At 33.0% G+C, this 13,861-nt stretch overlaps 1 protein-coding gene across 1 annotated transcript in view; it reads left to right on the top strand.

The window, feature by feature from the left end:
- Window positions 1-1,143: 1,143 nt before the first annotated feature.
- LOC127709932 (uncharacterized) overlaps window positions 1,144-13,861 on the top strand; it is a 100,019-nt gene continuing 87,301 nt past the window's right edge. The window contains exon 1 of the mRNA XM_052215638.1: window positions 1,144-1,224. Coding sequence (XP_052071598.1) covers window positions 1,185-1,224 — 40 coding nt within the window. The 5' untranslated portion in view covers window positions 1,144-1,184. The remainder of the gene's footprint in view (window positions 1,225-13,861) is intronic.

Below are 13,861 nucleotides of genomic sequence, written 5' to 3'. Positions count from 1 at the left end.
TTTTATTTTCTTCTTCATTTTTGTAAAATAAACTCCTTTTTATTCATTTTGGTGAGTTTTTATTTTTGACTGGTGATATCAAGGGGAGATAACCACTTGCACAAATCAGCAAAAAAAAAAAACACCGCTTCGTGTTGAACATAACTTGACGTTTGCGTATCCAAAACTGTATTGCCTAGATATTCATATCGAGTGTTTGTCTTAATGAGATGCTTTATTAAATTTAAATTCAGCCCATCATTTTTAGTTTCCTCGAAAATATTTAGATTTTTCGATCAGGAGCCTTGACAATTTTCACACAAACTTCAAGTTTGAAGATAAAATAAAGAATAAAGGACTTTGAGTTGATGTGTAAGTTTTGACGAGTTAAAACTATGTATATTCAAGATTATTTTGATCAATAAGTTTTTACTATGACAGTGGTATCTTAGTGAGTAAAAGTGAGGTTTGTCTCATCCGTAGTTTTACTGAATTTTCACGGTCACGTGACTCTATTGTTGCTGATAGACTTGGGGTCAAACCGTGACCTGCTTTCCAACTGTTGTCCGCTTCAAAATGTAATAAAATTTGATGAAAAGAAGATTTGTAGGTCCAAATGTGAGTTTTTTTGCTTACTGATTATTGGAGAAATCACATGTCATTAAGGTGGTACCCAACACCTTGACTAATATTAATTTGGCTCGTTTAATTTTCCTATAATTTTGACAAAATGTTTACTTTGACCCTTTGACAAAAATATAAAAATTTCAAATAATTTGAACCAACCACTTTATCAGAAAAATTTCACTGGTTATATAGCAGTTTGACAAACACTAATTTTAATCATTGAGAAGCTTAATATTTCCTTAACAATACAACGTGATTAAAACGTTTAATTGATTTTTACAGAGTTATCTCCCTGTAGTGTTAGGTACCACCTTAAACGCCTTTTGAAGGAATTTATTAGTGTATAAACTGGACCAAGTCACTCAAAAACTTATCATAAAAGTCCTTTGTTTGTGAGTGAATTGGTCGAGTTTATACACCAATAAATTCCTTTAAAAAGGCGTTTAATCCTATAGTAAAATTTTCATTTAACAAAAATTCCGCGAAATGATGTTATCTTCTTTGGCGCCTAAACTATGTGACGTCATAGGTAAACTTCCGTCATCAGCGTCTTTTGTTAATAACATAAGCTGATAAGAATGTTGTTGTTATTGGTTTTATCACTTTTAATTTTTGATGGTAAGTAGACTTATACACGAAGTGCATTCCCTCAAGTAAAGTTGTAGCTGCGGAAAGGTCTTTTAAAATGATTTTTTTTGACAAAGCTAGTAAAGTTGGTGCTTATCTTTACTTGGGCAGTTTTAGTCCATATAATTATGTTGTCTTGGAAAGCTATTTTATTTTATTTCTGTGACGCCTTCCTACGACACAATAAAAAATTAAAATAACCTTTCAAAACGTCATATTTATGTGGACTATAGGGCAGTTTCTGCCATTCTTTCAATGCAAAGAATATGAATATTACATTATGCACCTTTAACAGTCGGAAGGCAAGCCATGTCATACTGGTATATTCAAGGTACCTTCTCAAGACAACAATGGGTCACCTAGGGGACCGGTCAATATTTATTGGGGGGTTGGGACCGGTGCAATTTATATTTCTCCCTTAAAAAAATCTATGTCCTACCCTCTGAATATACCAAAAAAAGTTTCTGTCCTATATGAAATATCTACTAGTACTAAATAAGTATATGTCCTATCTAATCTATGAATAAATCAAACAGACTATAGTTGTTAAATTCTGTGTCATTTGGTCTCTTGTGGAGAGTTGTCTCATTGGCAATCATACCACATCTTCTTTTTTATATTTAACTTCATTTTTATCAGATTAACATAGATCACATATAGTAGTCTTTGAATTTGTCTGGAACTTTAACTGATCTCCTCCTTGAAGAAGGCAAATAAGATTCCTTTTCAATTTTACTTTCACTGCCACTTCTACTACTATTACTACTGTATTCATCATTTAGTATTATTATCATCATTGTCATTATCACTGTCAGAACTGTCAAAGGGTCTTATTACAAGGTCATATTCTTCATGACTTTGGATTTGTTCATTATCTACACTACAAACTGCTCAGAGTCTGAAAAGACGAGATTTTGTGCTCACATTTTACTTGACTAGTCTCAACTTTGTCTCGACATGTTGATATATATTATATGAATATATCAAAATGGGATCAAACATTAAAGAAATTATTAAAATTGTCCTTCTGATTAGTGGTGAAGTATAAGGCCACAATTAAAAAAATGTATGTTTCCCCACACCCCTACCCACATTGTTGTAGGTGGGTAGGTAGGTAGGTGTTTTTTTTTTTTTTATATCTTGATAATTTTTTGTTAATACCCAACAGAGCAAAACAAATCGATCATGTGTATGTCTGGCACATATAACCATTTGTAGCAACTTTAATGTAAGTGTTAGAATGTCCTAAAGGAACATATTTTTGAAAAATATGAATGGACTTTTTAATAATAAACTCAGTAAAAGAATTTGTCTGGTGATTTTTAGTTACCAAAATTTAAATGACAAAAAAAAATAACTTTACAAATTAACCCCTTCCCCTTTACACCCTTTTCCCAATTAAATTGGTGTATATTGAATTATATATATACCAATTTTAACTATTTTCCTGGCACTCCTATATCAGCTGTTTAATTTAAATGTCTCTAAATATCCAGACAGGGTTGTCTGTTATTTAGGTGTTTCCCCAAGTATTTTTCCCGCCAAAAGTGATCATGTGACATGTTTGTCAACAAAAGAAAACATGTGGTCAAGGAATTCATTTAATTTCTGGATTATACTGCTTTTAATAATTTAGTTTTTTTATCATTATAAATACTTTTTTTATATAAATTTTGTTTACAAAGTTGCTTTATATACTAAAGTTCAAGAAAAGTACAAAAATGTTTTTTTTTAAATAAGTGTTTTCTTGTTAAAGAAAAATAATCTCAAAACTGAATTGTGACTTTTTGTCCTGTGACTTTCTGTCCTACATTCGATAAGTAATACACAAGTTTAAGAAAAGTAGGGCTTTCTTTTTACCTGTAATACACACATGTACTAATGTAACCCTTTCCTCCATAATGACGCCTTTTGACGCCACCCCCTTTACTCCATAATGACGCCTTTTGACGCCTCTGTATAGTACCTCAGTTGAAACACTTTGACTACGAAATGTCTGTATCAGACTTAATAAAATTTGTATCCAATATAAAAAGGATATTCATTAGAACATCTGACTTGAATTTCATTGATGAAATATTTGTTTTCGCAATGCATTAATACTTTAAACGTGCTGATTATTTTTATAAATAGCCGTCGCCATTTTTTCGAAGTTCTTGTTGACAACCAAGTTTCAGAACACTGACATTGTCACGTTAAGGTGGCTCGGCCCTTTAACAGTGCGCATATTTTAACGCATGTTACTAACGACGAGCGCCTTGGAAACGGTCGCTTTGAGGGGTTTTCTCAAAAATAGTTTTGACGACATTGGAACGCGGGCGTGTATGAAAGCACCCTTTCCCGATGTCAACAAACCATGCAAAACGTTCTACAAAAGCCACAAAACAGGAAATACGTACGGTCAGGACTACAGAGTGGTTTGTTCATTTTTCACATAAAAAGGAAAGAATTATACATGATATATTAAAGCATAACATTAAAAAAAAGAAAATATAAATATTGACTTGTACGACGGTATCTGGTGCGTTCGCTCCAAAAACACATTCTCACCCTACACGTTCGCCCCTTGGATGCGTTCGCACCCTATTTTCATTTAAATACTGGTTGAATATATCAAAAGATTTCTTTTAGATGTATTAGTATATATATGAAAATATTTTGCCAATGACGCAATGTTTAACCGTAAACAAAGGATAGCGATGTAAACAACTGCATGTCACCTTTCGGCTTTCAAAAACAAGTAAAATCCATATAGTATGCTATAGTATAAAGGCATCGGGGTTCATCTGCACGCTATAAATAATAAATAAATAAAAAATAATAAATAAGCTTTATTTAGAGTCGGCAAAGTATACAAACAGAGTCAACATAAGCTCTAATGAGCTTTTAACCGTTTTATCCGTTTGGCGTTTTATTACATTTTGTTACTGTCATAAATCTCTTTTTTTCTTGAAATACCTTCATTTCCAAGTATTGGTAGGATCTTATTCTGGAGTATGTGAAATATTTTCCCACTGCAAAATTTTGATAATATATATAGTTACGTATTTTTTATTTGCCAAAAATTTTTGAACATAACAATTCCGGAGTATGGGAAATATTTTCCCACTGCAAAATTTTGATAATATATATAGTTACGTATTTTTTATTTGCCAAAAATTTTTGAACATAACAATTCCGGTGTATGGGAAATAATTTAACACTGCAAAATTTTGATAATAGTTAAGTATTTTTTATTTTCCAAAATTTTTTTTGGACATTACAATTTTCAAACAAAGACTAAATACTTGACAGTCACACATAACATTTGTATTTAAAGATTTATATACTTTATCAAATAATGGGCACGAAAATATCTAACAAATTTTCTCGTATCATGATTCTATGAAATTTGGAACTCTAGTAATATAACATGAGACCTCGGGGCCAATGTTTTCTATTTATAATATTTTCCTTTTACTTATTTTGCTATTTGTTAATTTTCTATTTTCTGTTGTATCTATCAATATGCCAACAGAGTTCGCATTAAAAAAAGAAAGAGGAAATATCAGCGTAAAAACTAAAATAATTGATTAAGAATGAGTTATTATAATAGACTAACGGAACTCTAGCAACACATTTTTTGTTTTACGCAGAAAAAAACCCGGACATTTCAATAATTTGCAGTTTTCAACCTTTGATCATGTAGATGAAAATTGGTCAATAGCAACCGGGACCTTACTAGTATTCCGGCCTTATATATCGGTATATGCTTTTATCCCTCAATACCACATGCTTTGCGGCGCAAAATATTTGGCTTGACCAAGTCGGGATTTTGCCTAGGACACACATCCGCAGTCTACCGGGCAGTTCCAAACACTACCAGTTAAAGGCATTATATATACACAAAATCTATACTACTTACTAGGTTCAGGAAAAGTTGGGATTGCAATTTTAAAACTCCGCCCAGTACACAGGGACGCTATAATAGTTGGTGATATTGGCAAACTTTAACTTCTGTCTTACTTTTTGACATGCGTTTTTTTCAAAAGGGAAGCTAATAAGGAAAGTTCTTGATTTAAAAATATTAAAGTGGAGTGTGTCATTGCGGCAAGAAATATGCATGACAACTTTTTTAATGATGTGTGAACACTGGTTTGACCCACCTGCTAGCTGCAAAGAAACGTAATTATCGGCCTATGATGATATGGAGATGCATTTTTTTTTAATATTGACTTTTAAATTTGAACTTTGGTGGATAGTTGTCTCATTGGCAATCATACCACATCTCCTTATTTTCATATCGTAGGGTATAGAAATATGACTTCCCTTATCTGACAGATAATCCCTTGCTATGACAGGGTGTTCATACAGCTGGATGTATAAATACCTCCGGGGGGGATAGGAGGGGGGCACTTCAATACTTAAGGATGTTCGCTACTCTGTTTCAAAATAACAAGCTTTTCAAAAGACTGTTCTAAAATGATAGTATATAAATTGAGGAACTAAAAAAACAGAAAAGAATGAAGGGTCCGTGTGCTTGTTTTCGAGATAAAAGCCATTGAAACTTTGGCGGGAAATGATTCTCTCTAGACTTTTCATACTTTTAATATTGGCCGCTTTTTTGTTTCAAAAACTATGAAAAAATAACAAGGATTTTATAAGATTTTCAAATGTGGCTTTTTAAACTATATGTAATAAAATTATGAAAAGAAAAGTAGGGGTTAGTGGGCAAATTTTTTTAATGGCAATACATGGATAAAACCAGAGGATTTCGAAAATCTAGCAGAAATTCAAAAACAAGAGGAGCAAACTTCCTTAATTGATAGGGGGTGCCGCTGGGGCCCACCTTTTTCAAAAATTTATATTTCAAAAATGTATACCTTTTCATATATATTGCGTAGGTAAAAATGTAGCCTTTTCCCTATAATGCTTGGGTTTCATGTAGTGTAATGTAAGACTAGAATACTAAAGTGTTAAAAGAGAAAATTTGGTTGATAAAATCACACCCGGGAACACCAAGAAAGATGACAGACGAAGAAGTTATGGAAACTTTATTGACCTTTTCATATATTTTTTATAGTTTCCCCCGACCTTTTCACATATTTTCAAGCTTGAAAAGGTGACCTATTCCAGCGGCACGTCCCATCACCTTGAATATAGTAAGTGCCCCCTCCCCACCCCACCCGAGATAAATACGCAGCCTCGTATGGTGAAAGGGAGGAATTTTGTCCATACCAAAGCATGCATTGTCCATTCATTTTCTAGCGGCAGTCCATATAGTTTTTGTGTTAACAAGAGTGCACAAGCTGAAATGTCTCACCTGCTTTACTAATCATCATTCATGATTGGTTTTATGTTGATATTCCTAAAGATAAAGTTTCACTACAAGTATCAGAAAAAATTAATAAAATCAATGATCATGAAAATGATCAGATAAACCAATCCAAGCCAGCCTTACACAGTGGCGGAGCCAGAATTTTTCATGAAAGGGGGAGGCCTGCTCCAGTCATTCTTCCGTGATTCTCTATATAATCAACCAATGGGCCCTCCCCCTAAATCCGCCTCTGTTACAATCACCCCATCAACCAAATATTTTAAACATATATATAGTATGCCAGTAACGGACAAAACCATGAACATAAGGTTAAGTTCAGATAGACCCTGCAAGACAGGCATATTTGTTTTTCATTCATTATTTTGTACATAAATATGCCGTTAGTTTCTCTCATTTGAATTGTTTTAAATTGTACATTTGTCATTTGGAGGCCTTTTATACCCAACTATGCAGTATAGGTTTTACTCATTGTCGAAGGTCGTATGGTGACATTTAGTTGTTTATTTCTGTGTCATTTGGTCTCTTGTGGAGTGTCTCATTTACAATCATATCACATCTTTTTACTTAATATTTCAATATATACATTTAATAATCATACCATACACCAAATATAATAACCCATTGATTACACAATGTAGCATGTTAAAAGAGGACTTACCATTGACCAATGAACAATGCAAATGTGGTGAATGACAACTGCCAGACAGACATGTACTCCTTACATTTGTGAATCATTGCATACATATAGTTTATCTACTACATGTACTTTTAGTATTAGAAAAAACAGACAAAAACACAAAAACATGACATTGACAAATGACCTATTGCTAACAGTATCTGATAAACAACCCTAATCAGGTAACTTTAACCTTGATCACTGATCCATGAAATGTGCTTGAGATCTTTGTAGCAATCTGTATTAATTTGAGTGCATATCTAAATTTACAAAACAAAATTAATCTGGATCATTGTGATACTGTAAATTTAGAAATTATTGTGAGGTTATTATTAATGCAAATAATGCGACAGGGTGAATATTGCAATAATAAGAACTTGCATTCTGATAACTGAATTATAGATCTTTATGCAGATTTTTTTTGTAATCGCATTAATTAAACTCGCAATTTAGTCCATTCGTCAAAAATCGCCATAATAAATGCACGCAATAATTTCTGAATTTACAGTAGGTAAAAATGTTGTCAGTTAATAGTGAGACACAAGTTTTCCCAGACAATATATTATTCTTTTGGTTGTTTTGTTTGGTTGCTGTCTCATTGAACAAAACTGTATTTTATTTCTCCTTTTATCCAGAAAATATAACTTTTGAAATAGAAACTGAATAGCATATGGATGGAAAACAAATGCCAAATGATGTAAAATAATTCAAGTGGCCATTTAGGTCAGGGGTTGGCGAGATAAAAGATGAGGCAAAGGCATGTGCATTTACCACAACTGCCACTTGGTATTTTGATTTCCAAAATTTACAAATCTCATAGCTACCTTCTGTATTAAAGACAACTGCATATATTGCAGTTTGCATATAATGAATTGTGTTTGCAGCAAAATTCACTACAGACAGCATAAAAAAAAATAATTCAGCTCTATTAAAATTCATTTTTTGAAACATTTTTGATTTTTATTCCTAAAATGTCTATGAGATCAAATTTATAAAACATTTATTAGCATTGTAAATTTCAATATACTAGTAATTGTTGACATGTATACATCATGTACATGTACAATCATTAGCTGATCAGCTCTATATTTTCATTATTTTTATATCAATATTCTTCATCAGTGTTGTTTATAAGACTCAATAATCTGTATTCATCATTGGGACGGGTAGGTAAAGTAGGTCCTTTCGATCTTGGATTTTGACTGCACTAAAGCATATAGTTCCAAATTATAGTTGATCTTGGCTTCTTAAGTGGATTCTGACAACACTTTGCATATAGACACCAAGTGTAGATGATCTTGGGTTCTCTCATATGGATTCTGCCAGTACTTTGATTATACATGTAGTTCCAAGTATTGTTGATCTTGGCTTCTAATGTTGTTCTTAAGTTTCTGCACTTTACATATAGTTCCCAATTGCCAGACAAGATGATACTGGCTTCTCCTGTAAATTCTGTCAGTTCTTTGCCAATAGTTTCCAGGTAAAGTTGAACATTCCAGGATCTTTCACAACAAATCACTCCTTCCTCTTACATGTACTTGAAGCCTGAAATTAAATGTCAGAGTAATTCTGTCAGAAAATCAACCATGGTTGACATTTAAAAGCATAATGTAGTTCATATTTTAAATAAATGGGGAATGTGTCCATGGGACACAGATGATGCCCCCACTTGCATATAAAGTTATAAAGGAGCATAACTAAAGAACGGTAAGAGTGACACTACCCAAAGTTTTACTTGATCTGAATTTTGTTGTAATAAGTAATGTGTATAAGTTTCATAACATTTGGATGAGGCAAACTAAAGTTAGAGAACGGAAACAAAAAATTCAGCAATTTTTTCATTTGTAAAGGGGCATAACTCTAGAACAGTAAAAGTGACACCACCAAAAAAAATTCAAACTTGATCTGTGTTTGTTGGTAATAAGCATTGTGTATAAGTTTCATTCATAACATTTGGTTGAGGCAAACTGAAGTTAGAGAACGGACACCAATTTTGGGACATACGTGCAGACAGACAAGGGTAAAACTTAATGCCCACTCCACTACGGCGTAAAAAAAATGAAGAATTTGTTGTAACAATAATGAGCAAACAAAATAAAAATACATGCACAGCAAGTGTAAATAGTGATTTTGTTTTTATATATATGTTGAATACAGACTTCTCGGGGATTGCTGTTTCGATGCCAGGGACAAGTTATTTCTATGCCTAAAAATTCTAAAATGCAGCTGTTCTACATTTGTACTCCTCGTCAACCAAATTATGCTGAGGTGTCTTGTAACCTGTTTGGAATATATGGGATATACAAATTTTGTGTTTAAAAATACTAAGCACAAAACAATAATGAATTTTTCAACTCAAATGTATGTGTTATTTGGTAAACAAGATAAGCCCTACGTGTATGTTTAAACCTGATACTTGACGTTATGAAATTTTTTATACAAAAGAGAGGCAGAATGGGGGGGGGGGGGGGTGTTTAATTGTAAACAAATTGTGATCAAGACGAATCCATCAATAAAATGTATTGCCTCGTACTGTAGTGGTTATAATTTACAAATCAGGCCATTAATATTCTCAAGAAAACAAACGAAACAATCGAACCCCTTGAGCTGGTGGACAGGGATAAGGGAACATGGGAATGAGGGATCAGGAAGCGAGAAAAGGGGGTATCATGTGTAGGTCCGTTACCGTTAGTTAGCCTGGTCTGAGTGAAAATAAAAGTAACCAATTTGGTAGAAGTAAATCTTATGAAGATTATAAATAGAAAAAAAAACTTTGATCTCGTGTGAGTCACTTTATTTTTAAACAATAAAAATAAACTTAATATATCTTTATTTTATTGTTATAGAACTATACTAACAAAAGCATGATTTAGATAAAAGGAAGGGTACAAACAGACTCAGGGTGGGAATGTAAAAGGGATGAACGTGAATTGGAGCGAACATGATTTTGGGTGAAAGGACAAGAATTCGAAAAGAGGGGGGGATGAATAATCTGGGAAATATATTTTGCAATTTTTTTGTCTGGGAGCAAGGGGGATGGAAGTAGAAGTTAAAAGAGAAAATTTTAGAGTAAAAGGGAAGAGAAATGGGAGTTGGGGATAGGGAGTGGTAATCATGAACCCCTGTACGAGGGAAGTTATGGGGTACCCCATTTTACAGGTTGGGAACAAACCCTCTATATGGTGTTCAGGGGCGGAGCCAGCCATTTATAAAAGGGGGGTTCCTAACCCAGGATAAAGGGGGGGGTTCCAACTATATGTCCCCATTCAAATGCATTGATCGTCAAAAAAAAGGGGGGGCGGGGTTCCAACCCCTGGAACCCCCTCTCTCCCCTGGATCTGCCACTGGTGTTTAAACCTGTATAGAGGAATAATCCTTCTATAGAGGGATAAAATTATCCCTCTATAGAGGGGTATTTTTGTTTAGACTGGATTTAAAGCAAAATAGGGCAGAATGACATTTTCTATTTATTATGGCAGTAACCTGCTACATTTGATGCACCAATTGATGTACTTAATTTCATTTCACATGCCCAGTTTACTGCTAAACTGACTGAATATACAATCTATGGTACACAATAATTGAAAGCTGTGATGATCAAGTAAATTCCACTCAGTTATGCCTCACTGAACAGAATTTCTATTGTTAGATTTAACATAAAATTTAAAGGTCAACTGCATGTCCCTTTTGTTGTTGATCAGGTGTTCAGATAGGTATACAGTAGATTGCAAGTTCTGTCACTTTAGCAGAAAACTGGGCATCACAGGCCATTTTTTAGTAAAAGAAATACAGAATACAGTAAAGTGCAATAATTGATGCATAAATAGTGCTATAAATTATAGCAAATATAACTAGAAAATGCCATTCTGCCCTATTTTGCTTTAAATCCAGTCTAAACATTTTATCCCTCTATAGAAGGCTTATCCCTCTATACAGGTATAAACACCATATAGAGGGTTTGTTCCCAACCTGTTTTACTAGTCATTATAGACGCTAACGATAAATATTTAATTTCATTTGACCCTAACGTGGCTACGAAATTAGATTTTACGAATGACGATATAAAATCAAGACTCATTTGACGCTAACGGTAGCGCAGATCATGAGATGCTGAAAATGTGAATATCCCCTCCTCTTTGACTGTTTGACACGGATATTTTTTCAAAACAGGCTATACATCACAGGCACTTGTTTCTATCCATGGGAAGCCCCACTATCAACGTATATTTACGATTGTCCGATTATGGCGCCAGATTAGAGGGAAGTAACTCGCGCCAGACAAAATTACCGTATTTCACCAAAATAATCAAAATTTCGCTTTTTTATAACAAACAGTAAAATGTTCATCACATTTATATTCAGCTTTCGTCCATTGATATAATTACAAACATTATTTATTTAAAGACACCAATAAAAAAATCACAATAAAGTAATTAATGGAGTGCATTGAAATCAGACCTCATGGGGTAGAGGGGTTAAACAAAAGCTCGTAACTTTTTTAAAAGCCTGGTGACCCCCATTTTATTTTACCTTAAAATGCTTGAAAAGTTCATAGCTTTGACATATCCGTTTTTTAAAAAAATCTACCGGGGAAATTTTACGAAAAATCGATTTAACCAATATTTTTAGCCTTAAACTGAAATTAAAAAATGCCAAATTTAGACATAAATCTGAAAATAAAAGGATTTTAAAGTCTAAAACAACCAAGGGGAACGTTTACATTTCAAATTTAATTGTTTTTTCACATAATAATCATACTGACATGGTTCTAAAAGTCTTTGAATTTGATGTAGTCGTTATTGTTGAAAGGGTGTAAAAGTTTGGAAATAGGGTCAAAATCGCACATTTCGCTTCCATTTGAGGAGAAAACGAGCCTGGTGACCCCCTTTTTTCTTTGCATTTTTGGATTCAGCATAAAAAAATCTACAAAATATGTGAAAATAAAAAAATTCTACCGGGGGTCCTTATTGGGGTGAGCCACCTTAACTACATTTATTGTTGGTTATTAATACCAACTGGTTATAAAATACCTAATAATCAATGTTAACGATACAGTTTGCGTAAAAAATTATTTTCCGTAAGAAATACTTTATTTTGAAACTCCGAGTGTTCACTGCCGCTTTTCTCGCTTTGGAGTCGTACATTATTGCAACAAAAGCATTTTTTTTAAACTTACTTTGAAATATCAGAAATTTAATGAACAACGCGGAGATATGCAGTCGAGTCCATACAATTCTTTTCTGACCCATTGAGTGAACAAATATAGCAACTTGTAAACTGTAAACATGTGTTTGGGGAATCCCATGTATATATATACGACTTCCGGCGAGTCATTAAGTGGGCGGGAACATACAAATTTTAATGACCACAAAAAAATCATTCAACGTACAATCTTTCAATGTTTTTGCTTATAGAAAGTGACATTTAAGTTTCAATCATAATTATTTTAAGTTCTTCAATTAAATTAACGAGAATAGCGAATTATGCAACAATATTCAGCATCCGTAAGTTGTGATTCTAAGCCCCGCCCACTAATATTTTTTCCGCGATGTTTATTTCAACAATTATGGAGGCATATGGTTCCGTGAACCACTTTGTTTTAGTAGTAACAATTTGACTAACAAATTACAGAACCTGCTTATCTTTGCGGTTCACTTCCCATTTACAAAATATGTCCGACATACGTGCATTTTTCTCTTCACGATTTTCGCCGTATTTCGGGTTTCAGAGAATCAAAATGCGAGATAGAAGTAAAATGTAGTTACTCATTTGATTAAAAGCTACCTTAAATTTAAGCAACCAACTGATCAGCACATCTTATTATTAAGAGCAATTCTCTGTAACCACCAAAGAAATTCTAATAGGGTCTGGCACACATGGTCTCAGATTTTGATGAAACTTTTATATAATAGCCAGTACCATACCTAAAGGCAATAACAGGCAACAAATTGTTCCGGAATATTCCGGTTGCCCTGGTGACCACATAGGTTGATTTTAGCAATAAAAGGTCATATTTTAACTCTTGAAAAAGTGAAAAAATGACATTTTGCACTGTTTAGTACTTAATTTACGTGTAACATATCCTTTTTTTCTGAATAATATAATATAACTGACCTTTAAGCTGTTTGAAATTCACATATGTTTTACTTTTACCAATATCAGTTATTTTGCTACCAGCTAGTAATATAAAGATATGCTAAAATGGCAAATTTGGATTTCAGTGAAAAATGCGTAAATACAGGGTATTCAAGTGAATTTTTTTCTTGAATGCAGCGTCTCCTAGTAAAATGTTAGGTATATTTAGAAAGAACCAAAATAGGTCTTCCAGAATATAAAATAAAATCAATGGGCAAATAATTGCAAAAAATATTTTTAATGAACGAAAAACACAAGATTTTCAAATTCTGTAAATTGTATTTTTCTACAAGTCAATAATGATCCAAGTAATTTCCATATTTAAACAATACAAAGATGGCATTAAATTTCTTACAATTTAACAAAATTGATCAGTTAAATTTTTCAGTCCAGAAAAATAGTTTTGTTTGATGAAATTTAATAAAAATGGTTGCTATGGTAACCGAATTTCGAAAATTTTACAATTTTTTTTTCTTTCTAAAATTAAGTATGTATCTTTA

Source organism: Mytilus californianus, unplaced genomic scaffold, assembly GCF_021869535.1.
Source record: "Mytilus californianus isolate M0D057914Y unplaced genomic scaffold, xbMytCali1.0.p SCAF_7, whole genome shotgun sequence".
Taxonomy (NCBI): Eukaryota; Metazoa; Mollusca; class Bivalvia; order Mytilida; family Mytilidae; genus Mytilus; species Mytilus californianus.
The sequence above is the reverse complement of the archived record's forward strand: the minus strand, read 5'-3'. Positions and strand labels throughout refer to the sequence as shown.